The sequence below is a fragment of the Oxyura jamaicensis genome, chromosome 15 (assembly GCF_011077185.1).
Source record: "Oxyura jamaicensis isolate SHBP4307 breed ruddy duck chromosome 15, BPBGC_Ojam_1.0, whole genome shotgun sequence".
Taxonomy (NCBI): domain Eukaryota; kingdom Metazoa; phylum Chordata; class Aves; order Anseriformes; family Anatidae; genus Oxyura; species Oxyura jamaicensis.
This window is the reverse complement of record NC_048907.1, coordinates 3,364,766-3,380,821: the sequence shown is the minus strand read 5'-3', so window position 1 is coordinate 3,380,821 and position 16,056 is coordinate 3,364,766. Positions and strand designations below refer to the sequence as shown.

Sequence of the window (16,056 nt, the reverse complement as noted above, 5' to 3'; positions counted from 1 at the left end):
TCCTCTTTCTCCTCTTTCTCCTCTTTCTCCTCTTTCTCCTCTTTCTCTTCTTCTTGAAGTACAAATGGCATGGAGATAGAGCAGTCATTTTCCACCTGTTATAAATGTCTTTGAGATCATAGTATTTACTCTAACGTACAGTGTTTGTACTCTGTCCTCCTTGATCCCCATGAATATCAGAGCCTTAACTGGAATGCAAAACAGCTTTCCATGTTTTATTTTTTATTATTTTTGTTTATACATTAAAATAAAAATACGTGCTTACTTCGTAGCCTGTATGAGGGTGTTGATTTAGGTAGAGAATTTCCAAGTTCTGTGGTAGGTATGGTTTCTTATTTAGAGTCAAATGGTAGGAAAAGCACAGAACTACTGTACTTAGGAAAAATAAATATCCCCCAATCACTATTGAAGCTCTCATGATCTGCGCAGTGACAAGCAGATGTGGCATATATTCCATATGTGAGGGCTTATGCAGAGGGCCATGGTTTCAAGACAGTTCAGTTTGTGAGTTTCCTATTTAATTTCTTGTGCATATTTTCTACTGGGTAGAAAAGGAGAGAAGAGAGAGTTAAGCTTCGTGTTACTAATGTGAATACTGCCATGCCAGCCTTGGGTGTCTGACAGCACTGCTTTAGATGACAAATTTTCTTTGCTTCAGTTTGACTGTAACAAAGCTCTGCAAGAGGTATTTATGTGCTGAGTTCATTATGTCTGAATCAGTGTAGCTGGCAATGCGTGGTCATGTTGGTGGCTGGAAACTTTTTTTTGTTCTGAATTTTGAATGTAGGATTAGGCAGAACTTGAGGGAAAAACATGCTCGACACATAGCTGATCTACGGGCTTACTATGATGCTGAGATACACAGCTTAAAACAGCAGCTAGAGGCAAGCCATAAAGCTGCTTCTTCTGAAGATTTGAAGAAAATCAATCAAAATCTTGCTGACAGGTACTGTTTATCCTTCTTTTTCTTTCTCTGTTACAGGATATTACTTTAAAAACTACCTGTGCTTCTTTAGAATACCTTGAAATGTTTGTCATTCCTCAATTTTGAATGTTTGATGCATCTATGATACTAATATTTTACTACTAAACATACATTTTATGTTGTTTAATGCATCTGTTTAAGACTGGTTTAAAATTATTGTTAGGTGGTAACTGGGATGTTTGGACCAGAGGTCTTGTTTGACCTGATTTTGTGCTGAAGGTAGGATGAGTTTGGTTTAAAAACAGTTGGCTGGCAGGCTGAGGTAGCCCTAAGCAATCTGTAATGGAAGTATCAATGTTGTAAGACAGTATTGCCTGTCGTGCTGGTGAATATCATCCCTCTTTATCTTTCACATCAAAACTACCAGATGTTTTCCAGATGTTACAGGAAAAGTCTTCAATTCATTGGTAGCTTTATAAAGCCAATTTACCAGTCGGTGCTCTCTGACCAGATATTATTGCTGGAGGCTGTGTGCCTCACCTGTGTACTTGGGGTCACTTGGGAGACTGCTGTAGAAGTTCAATGTGATTTTATATCATTACTGCCAGTCAAAATACATATTAAAAATTCAGACAGTTAAAATACTTCACAAAATTGATGGTGTTCAGAGTAATTGAAAAAGTGTGTGGGTAACTGGGACTCTTTTGTACTTCTCTCCTAGCACTAGTGGGTTCTACCTATTAAAAGTGACTTCTGAGCAGTCATTTACTGAGTTACGAGAAGCTTGTGGTATGCTTTCAGTCATTAATTATCACACAGCATCATCAATTAGCTCAAGTGGAACTCCACTCTGGTGCCTTTCAGCTGCTTCTGGTCCTGGAGCTCTTGTGCACAGACTCCAGATGGTTCTGAGCAAATGTTCCCACTTTGCTGCTTGCCCTCTGAGCACCGCAGCCTTTCCGTGCAGAGGTGCTGGGTGCTCGCTGCAACAGCTGTAGACTATGGGAAGAGGTCCCAGGCTGGGTACCAAAATTAGAGGGGAAAGGAGGAAGGAAAGGCAGCTATAAAAGGCAGATTTATTATTTGAAAGCTTAAGAGATTTTTGTATTCTCTATCTTCTAAGTAGGTGTGACCAATTAGATGCAGCTCTGAACGAAGCCAGCGCTCGCATAAAAGCCCTTGAAAATAAGAATAATATGCTAGAAAAGCAAGTGGTAAGTATATGTTTGTGGTGACATGTATTAATTCAAGTTGCTTTTTAACTAAAAGGGTAAGAAAATGCACCTATTCATTGTTAAGCTAATCTGTATTTCTGTATTTTATTTTCAACCTTTCTCTTAATATGACATCAGCCAGTGTGTTACACAGGAGACTTTCCTAGCCGTGTTTCTGAAGGCTCCTTGCTTGAATCATAATCACTTTTGTTTGTAAACAATCCTTTATAGGGACCAAATGAAGTTTAATAGTTAAATATTGTCATTTGTTTCTGATGTCTCACTCTAAACCAGAATCAATTAAAAAAAAAAAATCTAATTACTTCCTTTTTGATTTCTAATTAGAGCTGTGTAATTAAGAGGAAATCTCATTTGCACTGGGGCAAAAATATTATCTGTATAAGTGTACTTATACGGTCTTTCTGGCTAGGTCAGACCTGTTTGTTTATGACTGCATAGTTGAATTTATTGGTGAAAGAGCAGGGCATTCTATGTTGGAAGTTAAATGCCCGGAGAGACTAATTCATTCCACCTGCTAGACATTTCTCTATGTTGGGAAGCAAGACAGTAAGCTGGGATTAGAGATCTATGCTCTAGATTTTTAAAGTCATATAAAATGAATATACATCTTTTGGGGTTTGAGTCTTGATTTTAGTTCTTTATATCTCATAGAAATGACCAAAATCTCGTACATCTGTTGACGAACTAGTGCTCTGTTTAGATGATTTGAGTTTCTGCTAGGTAAGCGTTATAATTAATGTTGTGTTTCTTCTACAGACAGATTGGAGAGAACGCTTTTATGCTGTTAGTAATACTTCCAAAGTTTTACAGGAACGTATTGAAGAAATGCGCACAAATAATAAAGAGAAGGATAACACGATCAGTAGACTAAAATCAAGGCTTAAAGATCTAGAGGAAGCATTTGAAAAAGCTTATAAATTATCTGATAATAAAAATGCAAGGTTAAAGGAAGAAAATAAAATGTTTCAAAATGTAAGTAAGAAAACGTGAAGTTATTTTTACAGTTGCATTGCATCTTATGAGCACAGCCAGACCTGGGTGTTTTTGCAGTGGTACACTCTGAGTAGTTTTCCAAGACTTAATGCACCTCTGAGGGAACAGAAATATTGAGTAGATTGCTTTGTAGGCTAGGCTTTAGGTTATACTACAGACTTGGTAGATATTTTAAAACAGTTACGTAAGGCAGCAATTATGTCCTTGATGTGATAACATTTGCTGTATCCTTTCTCAGGTATTTTATTACTTTATGCACTATTAGTTCATCTTTTTGTAGAGGTAATATAGGAAAATAATTTTTGTTCTCCTGAGTTTATGTGGAATGAACTGAATCTCTTTCATAAATCATCACTGTTAATTTTATGTATAATTTTAGAGAGAATCAAAACAGTAGTTCCTTTGTTTCTTCAGTAACAGCTCTATGGAATGTTTGATTTGTTTCAGAAAAATGGGTACTAGGTGGAAAAGCAACATGATGCTTTAAATCATTTATTTATTTATTTTCCAAATAAAACTTCAAAATACAAAGTCAGCTTTAAAGCCAGTGAAGAGTTCTACTTTTTCCTTCAGCTTTGTCAGTTCCTTGTAAAGATAAATTGTATGAGAACTAAAAATACGTTGTGTATGTAGTTCCACTCCCTTCTATAACTTTTTTTTTCTGGTTAGAAGATGCTAGAACTTAACAAATAATATTTAAATGCACTCTGTATATCCCCTAGTGCTTATAGGTATGTTAGACAAGGAATTTATTTTATAGCACTTTACAAAAATGTTAGTTTTGTTTACACTCCATATGTGTTTGTATTTTTTGTTTGTTTGTTTTGTTTTAGCTTTTAGGAGAGTACGAGTCCCTTGGAAAAGAACATGAAAGAGTAAAGGTAAGCATGCACTAGTTAATTAAAAACTCAAGCTGGTAAAATCTGTTGTAATGTATCATAGAATTAACTGACTTAACATATTTAGAAAAAGACAAAATGAAAGATCCATAATCTTTTTGCTGAAAGTTTTTTACTGCATCTTCAGAGTCCCTGAAAAGGGAAATAGATTGAGTGTAGATTACATTGTGTTCTAGTTGTGGACAGCAAACATACTGTGAAGTCAAAGCCGAAGAAATTTAATGGAACTCTATTTCAAATAGGAAGGCGTATTTAATATATAATTTTCAAGATTGAAGTTACTTTTTTTTTCCATCTATAGACACTTATGTAGTTTTTAGACTTGTTACTTTTTTCCTTGTGTACTTTGTAGGATACGTTAAATGCAACTGAAAACAAACTGCTTGATGCAAACACCCAGATTTCTGACTTGAAAAGGTAAATGTGAATGCTATTACTATTTTAACAATACGAAATACAGCCTGTGGCCCAAACATTCAGTCTGTATATTTGCATTTTTAATTATATCTTATGAAGTATTTCATGTTGCTTTATGTGGCTTTGCACAAATGTGAAGAATCTTGTTATTTTTAAGAAATGTGGGGTGTGCTATTAGTTCCTTGATCACAGCCTCGCCTCTTCCAGTAGGTTGCAATTGTTTCCTTTCTGTTGTCAGTCAGTTAGCCCAGCTAATTTGCTGCCTAAGCTTTTGCTACTGAAGTTGTTTCCTCAGGAGCCCTCATCTTCAGTTTAGCAGTCTCTGTGCAGGTTTTCAGGAGTGAGGTTGCTGACAGGAGTCCACTATTCAAGAGTATGGCTCCTGTACGTGAATAAAGGACAGAAAGTGTTCCGTATATAGCAGAAATAATGCTTGCTACGGATGTCCCTTCTGCTGCCTGGATCTATCTTGTGGTTGGGAGAACAGATATGTATTGAGCTTTATGCTTTCTGGGCAGGCACAAGGCAAGAGTCGTGACCATCAAGGGTTTTACAGTTATGAACATGTCCTCCAGTTTGGGATTTCTCAGCTACTCCTAGTCAAGGGTGTTAAACAGCATATTTATTCAGCAGAGTTTAGAGAGGTGTAGGAGGAGAGGACTTCTGAGAGGGCTCTAGGGCAGGCATTGTAGAACTGCAGTGATGTCTGATGTCATTCATCTCCCTCTGAGCTTTTTTTGGGGATGTGTGCTGTTATTTCCTTTCTTGTTTTATATGAGCAGCTGAAACCAAGACTGTTAGAAATAAGTATTTTTTATGTGCATGGTTTATGATGATTCTTGTAGAAATATGGCTACAAGTTTCACCTCAAAATCCATTCCGAATGTCATAGCAACCAAGCATTAACCTGTGTAAAGTTAAAACTAGAACCAGAAAAAGCAAATGCGATTTTCAGGTATATGTTTTGCAATCCTTTGTTACTCAGATCACCTGATATTTAAAGAAAAATAATGGCAAGAATGAATAGCAAGAATTTAAGGAAGTAGTAGAAAGAAGCCAAAAATACTATGCCTTCAATTTTTATTGTACTGTTGAGGAAATGAAGATAGTGTGAAAGAAAGTTCAGTGTGGTATTTCTATTAGTGCTTCTATTTTTCCTGCCTGACTGTTGATGCTGCTAGCTAGGGATCATTCCATACTCATAAAGTGGAAAAAAGCAATTTTCACATCCTGTTCCAAAACCCTGAATTTCTGTCTTCCAAGCAAGGAATGCCTAAGATTGCGTTGCACTGTAGATGTGGACTGCATGAGCAGCAGATTGGTCGTTACCTGAGTGACACACAGGAGAAGGAGCTACCCACTAAAATCAGAATCAGGGAGTCCTTTGTGTAGATTCCTCATTTCAAGGAGGAAAAACATTTGTTTACCACTCCCAAAGCCCCTGGAGTTGAACGTTTTGATCCACATTCAGTATCGCCTGGTCTTGTCTTTCTAGCTAGGTCACTTAACTTATTTGACTCAGAATACAAATACGTACTTATCTACGTATTTATGGATAGATAGAAATCTCGTAGTTACTCTTGTTCTGCTCTACTCAGGATATATGAATAAAAATGCGTAAACTCCAGGAAATATGTTGTCTCTTTATATATTCTAAATCATCTTATTATGCAACTTTGCTACTTCTACATTAGGACGATTTCAAAACTTGAAGCTCAGCTCAAGCAGGTAGAACATGAAAATATGTTGAAACTTCGCCATATTACTGAAAGTCGTTTAAGAACCTCTTGTGCCAAGTAAGTGAATATTCCAGTCATGTGAAAACAGGTCAGGTGCTTTAGAATACTTTCAGTGTGTTTTGGATAAAGAAGTCAGTCCATAGGCTAAACTGGATCAAACACCTGTGATGTAATCCCAAGACTTCATGTGCCAAGCAATGATTAAAAAAATAAAAATCAGATAACACGAGTTATTTGGCAGACTGTCTCTAGTCTTCCTACATGAAGATTGGTCTCGGTTGCTAAGCTGAATAGAGGTTTCCATGCTGAGCAAAGATTTTGGGAATAAAATCTAACAGTCCAATTGGTGCCCTCATGTCTTTGATTTAAGAGGCTGATTACTGCTTTTTATTTTTCTAACTATAGTTTGTACAGGTGTGCTGTGAGTAGTGTGGAAGTTCAGTTAAAATGCATACTCTAGTGTGGATTGCGAATGTATGTTAAAGATATAAGAAGTTGGCTTGGTCTCCTTTCTGTTCTGGTGCTTCTAGGTCTTAAAGACCTGAAAAGCTGCTTTTTTTCTACAGTATTTAGAAAGTTATTGTATATTTGTTATTTGTTTCTAAGTAGAACAAATAAGTATTTTTTTTTTTAAAGAAAAATTCAAACCCATTCATAATTCAGAAGTGTTTTTTTGTTGTTGTTCCCACAGCAAGTTGGCAACTCCTGATGTCAGCAGGCGAAAGTGGCTGATACCAGGAGCAGAGTATTCAATCTTCACTGGCCAGCCTTTGGAAGTCCAGGAAAGCCCGAAAGACAACAGACTAGAAGAAACCTATATTCCTTCAGGGTGAGCTGGTTTCCTTCAGTCTTCACTCTGATGTGAAGTTGAACAATTCTAAAACGTAATTTTATTGAAAATTGACCAGATTTAATTTCCTGATTTTGAGGATACTGAGTAGAGTTTTAAAAAATGTCTGTGTTATAGATGTTAAACCATCCCTGAAAACCAAAACAACCTTCTTTCTAGTATGAAGGAACCTGGTATGAAAGAAACAGCCTTCAGTACCTTACTTGCAATATCCGAAGGCTTTAACCACATCTTGTGCTGCTACCTTTATGCTCGCCATGTTTGCGTCCAATTCCGCTCTGAGTCTGGACACAAAGAAGTGCTCTGCTTTATTGGATGTGAGCTAATGTGCTTGGCTGCAACTTGCTGCTAGTGTGAATGTTCAGGTGTCTCCTTTCTCGGTAGTTTACCTTCTTCCTCAGAAGTTTCTAAAGCCTCTGTCGGTATGTATCTGCTTTGAAGGAGATGTCAAATTATCAAGCTTAACTCATGTTTTGGATTCTTGGATTGGCTGTAACACAGTCATCTGAGGTTCTTGGCTGAAATTAAGAACAACTCTAAAAATCTTGCTTTGGCAACTATAAAGCTCAAAATAAATTTCTCCCAGTTTTTCTGTTCAGCTTGCATTTGGATTGCTGAATTGAAGCTGGAAAATTTGATCTTTCTTCCTGTTCCTTTCTTTAAGGCACCATTCTCCTCCCGAAAAGGACTCCTCACAAGAAGACTCTTCAACAAACACAATTGAAAAGAAGGAAAATGGGATGTCAGAAGCACCAATTATAAAAGCCTTTAAAGAACTTGAAGAAGGAAAAGCTTTTAAAGATTGGGGTACACAGACAGAAAAAGAAGACACATCAGCTAGTAATTTTTTTATTTATTTTTAAATTCCTAAACTTGTCCTTATGGGCCTTTCTTTGTTTGCATGTCTTTTGGTTTCGTTCCCATCATGAAAACCCATCCGTCTTCAGTGATGGGGTGAAATGAATGTGGTTTTTAGCATGCAAATTTCTGGAGTTTTCCTAAGAAAATTCAAAAGGATACAGCTAAGGGACTTGTTTAAAATAGAAGGAATGCAAAGGTTGCTGTTAGGTCTCAAGCTAGAGAGTAGTTGATGTCCTTTTTCTAAGAATAACGTAGTATTTATAAACAGTTAATGGAGTCCTAACAGAGTTCTGGCTGGCTCTAAATCCATTTTAGTTTTGTTCCCATAGCGCTGTATCAGAATGTTATTATGAAAGCTGGCATATGTATTGTGGAACTGCACTGAGACATTCTAATAATGTTGATTTGGGAAGCCTTGTAGTTATAAAACATCGAGTCATTCTTAAATGCTTATGGTCTTGGTTCAGGCGGGTACTCCAACCTTCTTAACCAGAAGAAGCTTTTGTCCTGCTTTTCATTGTCTGTTATTTAACAGCACATGTCCCTCATGTGCTGCAAAGCACACTTTCTCAGAAGTTAGTGAAACTGTCTGTTTTGTGAATATGATGGGCAGGAAATGAGTCTTAAGTAAAACAGCACAAATGTTTGCACGAGGCAATCTAAGTGCAGTTGTTGTAAAAGCAGCGTACATGAGAATATTTATGAGTTCTTGTATCAAAAAAAAGTATTGATTAATGTAGTCACGTTTTAATCTTTAATTAGAAACAACAACTCGACGTCAAACAGTTGGATTTGTTGAAACTTCTTGTGTTGCTAACCGATCCCCAGAGAAAGGTAAAGACCACCAGAGACCAAAACGCTACAGCTCCCCTTGTGGCCAGAGGTCATCATCCCTTCCTCCTTCAAACAGGAAATCGAATACTCCAAGTAAGTGCTCTTGAAGTTTGGGTCATGTTTTTGCATACACACCCACGCACACAAGTGAAGGTATATAACAAATGCTCTAGAAGAAAGAAAAATAAAAGTATGATTTCTGCATTATTCTAGTAGACAATATGAAAAAAAACCTCTAAAATCATAGAAAACACAAGAATTTATTTTTTCTGTATTGTGAGGACCTTTTCTAAATAATTTAAATAAACACATAGCTTTGACAAACATTCTTTAAAGATGTAAACATAAGATCACGTGAATGGGAAATACTGCACAGGGAGAATTTTAGGTACTTGAATGTACTTTGTCTCTCACAGCAAGACGAGAGATAATGTTGGCGCCAGTGTCTGTGACGTACAGCCCAAAACGATCTCCAAAAGAAAACCTCTCTCCTGGATTTAGCCATTTGCTTAGCAAAAATGAAAACACAGTAACAAGGTATGAATTTTGTGAATACAATTGTGTTCTGACGGTTGTAATAGCAGCAGTATGTTTATGCAGGCTTAATACTGTTCCTGCTGTTTTTTGTTCATTTAAAAAGTTGTGGAAAATCTGAGTCATGTGAAGATTTCTAAACATAAAGCTAAGTTTTATTTCTTAAAACATGGCGAGAAAAATCTGGAATGATTTCTATAGTTTAGCATTAACCAAGCGGAGGTGTTGTGTCTATTGTAACATATCTTGCAATGACATTGATCGGTGACAAAAAGGTTATAAAAGAGTTGTTTTGTGGAGTAAGTCCAGATTTACAGGCAGCTTATCAGGAAATGTAAATAAAAGTTGAAAATAGTATCTACCTCTTGCGTCATTTATAAGCATGTTTGAAGATGCAAAAGCTAAATTTTCTGGTAACCGAGCTACATAATATGGTTTCTGTAGAGGTCTTTGCTTGGCAAAGATTGTAGAGTTTTAGAGAACACACTTAGCTGCAAGATTAAAGTGTAGGACACATGTATGAGGAAGAAGAAATGGGTAGCACCAGTCTGGTTCTGACAATGACTGTGTGGGAGCTGAGTATGTTCGGGAGTGATGTTTTGGCCTGTTCCAGAAGAAAGACACATGAATGAAGCATTTTGGTATGTGCAATTGTGAGTGTATTGAGATATGGTACTACTATGGAAATTGTTTTATAAACAATTTGTTTATTTCCTCCCTTTAACTGTCTTGGCTAAATACTACATCAGCTGATAAATTATTTCTAGTGAAAAATTGTTGTGTGCTTCTCATTCTGTAGATTTGATATACTTCTAGATGACCTGGAAAGTGGTCCTGCCTCTGCTTTACAGCACAGTAATCCAAGAAAAAGGCTCCAGTTTCTCTCACTAGATGATACAGAAGGTAATCCTCCAAAGTAGGGGAAATTGGTTCTTGGTACTTTTTTTTGAGTTTATAAAATGTACTTTATCTCCCAACAGAAACATTTTTAACACAATTTCTTCCACATTGGTAACAGCTGTTTAAATAGAAAGCTGACATGTTACTCTATGAGGCTCAATTTCTAAAAATCCTCTGTATCTTGTCTTATTACTGGAGATTGAGAAATACCATTCATACAGTATTTTATTTTTATGTACATGCGTGTGTGCACAAACGCAACAGAAAAACAAAAATAATTAAATTGAGGAAGAAGGGCAATATGTTTCCCTATGCTTAACTCAGTTACGCAATGCATATCTTACTAGAGTCTATATTAAGATGTACATACTCAGTCAAACTAATAAAATTCCTATCTGTAATGCAATGTTTAGCAACAGAAAGAGTAAATATAATAAAGCCAGTTGTTTAAGATTTTTTTTATATGATTGATTGAACCAAATCTCTCTAATTTTCTAATTCGTGTCACAATGTTCTGCTTTTGTTTTTATTAATGTAATTATTTAGATGGGTGTTTTCATGACAGCTAGTCTACATGGTGATATTTAGAACTGTTGTACCAGTAATTCTTAACGAGCACAATACATTAATCTGTTTGTTAACAAAAAAAATATGCTGTTATAAAGATCGCTTGAAAGATGACCCATCCAAATGTTTTGCATTCTTCTGGGAAGTTTGCTTAAGGCAAACTAATGAGGCTTTGCTACTTCCTACCATCTTATATACCTCCAAGATCACACTGCTGTTCTTGTTTTTTTCTCTTTTTTTTTTTTTTTTCTATCCTATCTGATAATTTAATAGACAGTTACAAAACAAATAAAAGCGCCCTGTTCTGTTGATAGGAAGGCAGCATTCAGGTGTCAGACATAGCTCTTGTGCTGAATCTGTCAATCCTGGAATGAAGAAGGCAACAGCATGGGATGAGAGGAGCGTAGCACAGAACTATGAGCCATTGCTGTCACCTTGTGAGGGAGACTTCAAGTACGCACCGAGGATTAAGACTCTGGCTGAAACAGAGAGGCTTTTTGATGAGCTGACTCAAGAAAAGCAACAGGCAAAGACTTTTTTTTTTTTTTTTTTTTTTTTTTGTTAATTTTAAAGTTGTGACTAAATATAGTTACTGTATGAGAGGTGAGGGGTATAGCTGTAATTACCTACCCCACGCATGGCTGAAGTTCATGCGTAATTTCCATCGTTAATGTGGGAACGTGCCATTATCATTCCCTGCTCTGCTTCTGACACTGCAGTCCTTTCCTGTTCCTAAGTTTGTTAAAGGAGAGTCATTTTAACGTGAACACAGTGTGGATGGAAGGGTTGGAGTAAACTTACTTTCTTTTTTAATGGACAGTAGCTTAACTCAGCCTTTCAAACAAGGAAGGTTATTTTGGCAACTAAGAGCGTTCTCTTCAAAATGCTCCTCGAGTGTCTACTTATACACGTTAACTGTGGTATTAGTTTGGCGTGGCATAGTGTTATGGTAACATAAGGTGTTGTTTAAGAACAACACTGGACACGTATCTGTAGCCTATGTACCTCACCCCTCTCTGTAAGATTAGTTAGGAAGGCTTATATTGGCTCTTGAAGCTCTAATTTACATCTGAAATATTTTCTGTTACTAGATTGAGGCTGCATTGAGTCGAATTCCTTCTTCTGCTGGAAGAATGACTTTGCAAGCAAGATTAAATCAGGTGCAAAAACTTTTACCTACAACTGTTCCCTTTAGTTGCTCTTCCACAATTTCAGGATGCGTCGTTTAGATGAAAGTTCAAATTTTGAAATCGATCTAAGTGCAGTTACCGTGGGAATTTTAGCATTCCGCTGAGAGATGTTCCTGAATATGGCTGAATTGCGAAACTGTTTAAAACATTGTCTCTAGACTTTAAAGCATTAAAAGACAATGGGGAATATACCTCAATTTAATCATAAACACACTCTGAATTATCTTGTAAAAGGTATAAGCTTGTATGATTTATGTCAATAATTCAAAAAATAATAGTTATATATTTATATAATATTGGTCTGACTCCGAATGCCCAAGCCAAAAAAAAAAGGAAGGGGAGCAGGAGGAAAAGAAAAAAGTCAACAACCCACAAACATACACACACACACTAAAAAATAATGTGAGAAATCTACAGGTCTGGCTCTAGTTTTTGGATGCTAACAGAATATGCTAACAACATATCAGAAAGGATACTAGCTGAATGTAGGAATAACAGTAGTTTATTCATTTGAGAAGGATCACTGGATTTTGTTGTATGTTATTAAATCCTTTTTTTTTTCCCTTTCTTTAACTGCTAGGAAGCCCTGGAAGATCGCTTGGAAAGGATTAACAGGGATTTGGGATCAATACGCATGACTCTGAAAAGATTTCATGTTTTACGTACCTCTGCAAATCTTTGACAATTCACTCTTGAATTCAAATAAGCTTTTTTTTTGCACTAATTATGCACTCAGTAAATGCAGAATTGTTTTGTATTTTTATAAACCCTAAATAGTAGTTTTACAACTATGTTACCCTTTACACACAGCAATATTTTGTACTTCAGCCACCTATATTTTAAACATATTTTTGTTACCGTTGAGGAAATGTTTATCCTGTATTGTAATATTTTTAGAAAGATTAATTATTTTTAAATAACGATATTCAATGTATAATAAGAAGAAACTAAAAGGCAGCTTGTTTTTGGAAAATGACCGTGTTATCTTTTTTGCACTTCGTTTTCCTCACCATTTTATAAATATCTCTGCTATGTTGTAAATATAGCTAATAGTAAATTTTGAATTTTCATACAAAAGGCAACAGGAATTACCTGTGTTAGATAACCACTGCTATATGGTAAATCCTTTTAATTTAAGTCTTATAACTTGGGTATTTTTCATTGTGACAAAGAACTGTGAGGAATACTTTCATTACGGCTGGCTGGCTGCAAATTGGTATATGTTCTGCTAGTTTGGCCGCCTCTGGCTATGTTTGTAAAATGTTCCTCTAAATTATTTGGTGTCTCCCAACACTTCAGGGAGTAATACTTTGATATCATGAGGACCTGAGAGCGGCCAGCTTGTGTCCCAATGAGCAGCTCAGCTCCAGCCGACACCCCAGAACGTGTAACTACCCAACGGAAGCTCCTGTTTCAATATGCTAGTTTGGGGTTTTGTGCCATGCCAGTGTTCTGACCGCAGTTATAAGCACGCGTTTCCAAATGAAATCCAAGCTATTTTTGTGACCATACATGCATTTTTCTTGGTGAAAAATATGTACTTGCTAGTTGGCATGTTGTTGAATTACTGTTCAACATTGATATTTTAGTTTGCATTTTAATATGAAATAAATGTTTAATTAGATTCTTTCCTCTAGCCCAAGAACAATAATAGGTTCTGGGATATTACATCAGCGATAATGTAGGTTTTAATCATATTGTGTGTTTCAAATTCTGTCCTTGTTCAAGATGTTTAGCCACCAATTATGTGATTATTTTGCAGTGGAAAGGCCAGAATAGCTGTCATAAAGGAAGCTTGTGAAGGTCTGTTTCTAAAATTAGAGTGCTTTTGTTTTAAGATATTTAACGAAGAACTGTCCTACCCATGCATTCTTTTTATTTTTTTTATATAAAGTGTTTTGTGCCTCCACTTCTGCCATGTGGGTTGCTTTTAATATAAGATTAGAATTGGTGAGAAGTCATGGCTGCTAATTACTCATTTTCCCTTTTACTCTAAAATGTTGAAATTGGGCCTGAATGCTTGGAGATGACTTGCTTGAATTTATTTCCTGGCCACACCAATAGATGCAGAATTTTCATGGTATTTCATATTCTTAATTAACGTTTTCCCTCAAAAGAGGGGTTGAGGGAGGGAAAAAAAGAGAACGTTGTCTTTGCAGTGCAACTCCAGTATTTAGCTGAACAAGTTTTTTCCACCATTTTAAATGACCAGGCAGAATTTAGAAGTATCCTTCAAAAGCAGCATTCAGCAAGCAGCATTTTTCACAAGGAATCCATCACTAGAAAACTTAACGTGGGTCCATTAATGGTCTTTTTCTTTCATCAGCACTGCAGCAAAAACAAACAGAACTTTCCTGACGAGCACTTGAAACAAGCAGGTAAATCGGTTCAGCTCTTTCACTGCCTCTCCTTATAACCTCCCTTTACTTTCACTCCATTCTCTCAGTGCTATTCATATTCATGTACTTTTTTATTACATCCAGAAAACTGAAGTGTGAGTCAGAATTTATTTTTTAATCAAAAGTCCTCCTCCATCTGTTGGAGCTCTTTAGGCTATTTCTGTTCTATTATAACACTGAAGGGAAAAAATAATATCTAAGTGTTGCTCTTCGTAAACTTCTAGGACAACCTTTTCAAATAAATGTCTGGCTTAGGGTGACCTGTTTCAGTATGGTGCCTTCAGCCTGATTCTTCAGAGGGGCAGAGAATCTGCAGTTCCAGATTAAATCAGTGGGAGGCCTGAATGCTTAGTGCTTCTGAAAATCAGACCTGAAACATCAAAAAAAAAGGAAAAAAAAAAGTGGGGCACGTTTGGAAAATATGACTGCACTTGCTGTGCACTTTCCTGGATAATGTCTTTTTATTTTTATTTTTTTAATTTTAAGCCCTTTCAAAATTGTTTGCCTGAACACAAACATACTGTCTCTTTCCATAGCTGAGGACAAATAAGGCCTAGAGATGCATAAATTTAGGCTTCTTCTGAGCAGGACTTTTTAATAGTCTTCCTCTTGCATTCTTCCATCTGGCACCTCTCAGATACGTAGACATTCATCACCTTTTTGAACCTCATAGGTTTTGCTCAGATCTCCAGCTTTTCTCAGACTGAACTTGCAAGACCCTCCCATCCATAGTTTCTCTGTGATGAGAGTTGCAGGAGTAATAACGTTTACAGAGGTTTAACTCTTGGGAAATAGTCTCTTATTTGTCCCCTTCTATAGAAAACGACAACAACAAAAAAGTATACCATTGATAGCTTTAGTTATGATCTCCCTTCTATTGGGAACTTTTTATTTATTAAGAGATAAAGTGACTAGAATTGACAGCAGTCCTTACAAAAGAGACAATGCTGGGTACGGTATGTTGGGCACCCAGGAGCGTGGCTACCCTCCAGGGGTGGCACCTGAGACGGAGCAGCCAGGGGAGCAGGTCCTGATGAGATGTGTGCAAGTCCCTGAGGCTGAGGCAAAAGCACAGAGCTGACAGCAGCTCTGCAGCTCCGTTGGGGCTGGTAAGTTTGGAATTATCCAGCATTTACGAACAGGATGGTTGCTGAGACTATTTTACAGCTGCAGCAGGGTAGAGAAGTGATGCACCCTTGATAAAGCAGACAACTGACAACAGTTTAAAACTTAATCCAGCCCCTTTTGCTGCTGTTTCTCCGAGATTTCCGAATGCCAAGAAATCGTCAAAACCGTGATTTTTCCCCCCAGATTTTGGAGGGACCGAAGCCTCAGGTGTAACCCCGTCTCCCTCAGGCAGAAGGGCCGCGTTCCCGGGCTTCCCCCCCTCGCTCCCCCCCCCCCCCCAACCGCCCGGCCCCGGCGGAGCGGGGCGAGCCGCGACCGGCAGGCGGCGCCCCCTCCTCAGCCGCCCGCCGCGCGGGAGCTCCGGCCCGCCGAAGGAAGTGGCGGCTCCCCGCGGCGGTGGGCACGGCTCGGGCTGGGGAATAAAGCCGTGCGGCAGGAGCAGGGGCTGGGGGGAGCGCCCGTGCGCTGAGGCTTTTCGCCTTCCCCGCTGCTTTCCCCGCCCCGCAGCGCCGAGCTGCGGCAGCCCGCCCGCCCGCCTCTCCCCCTCCGCAGCCTCCCGCAGCTCCCGGCGGGCGAGTGGAGCGA

General features: G+C 37.7%; 1 protein-coding gene across 4 annotated transcripts in view; it reads left to right on the top strand.

Moving 5' to 3' along the window:
* MPHOSPH9 (M-phase phosphoprotein 9) overlaps nucleotides 1-14,079 on the top strand; it is a 28,227-nt gene extending 14,148 nt beyond the window's left edge. For all 4 annotated transcript variants that reach the window (XM_035340789.1, XM_035340790.1, XM_035340791.1 and 1 more), the window contains 14 exons: nucleotides 788-946; nucleotides 2,052-2,139; nucleotides 2,917-3,132; nucleotides 3,987-4,034; nucleotides 4,405-4,469; nucleotides 6,164-6,265; nucleotides 6,900-7,037; nucleotides 7,723-7,898; nucleotides 8,682-8,846; nucleotides 9,170-9,290; nucleotides 10,087-10,190; nucleotides 11,069-11,280; nucleotides 11,846-11,914; nucleotides 12,525-14,079. In XM_035340789.1, coding sequence (XP_035196680.1) covers nucleotides 788-946; nucleotides 2,052-2,139; nucleotides 2,917-3,132; nucleotides 3,987-4,034; nucleotides 4,405-4,469; nucleotides 6,164-6,265; nucleotides 6,900-7,037; nucleotides 7,723-7,898; nucleotides 8,682-8,846; nucleotides 9,170-9,290; nucleotides 10,087-10,190; nucleotides 11,069-11,280; nucleotides 11,846-11,914; nucleotides 12,525-12,626 — 1,765 coding nt within the window. In that variant the 3' untranslated portion in view covers nucleotides 12,627-14,079. The remainder of the gene's footprint in view (nucleotides 1-787; nucleotides 947-2,051; nucleotides 2,140-2,916; nucleotides 3,133-3,986; nucleotides 4,035-4,404; nucleotides 4,470-6,163; nucleotides 6,266-6,899; nucleotides 7,038-7,722; nucleotides 7,899-8,681; nucleotides 8,847-9,169; nucleotides 9,291-10,086; nucleotides 10,191-11,068; nucleotides 11,281-11,845; nucleotides 11,915-12,524) is intronic.
* Nucleotides 14,080-16,056: the final 1,977 nt, after the last annotated feature.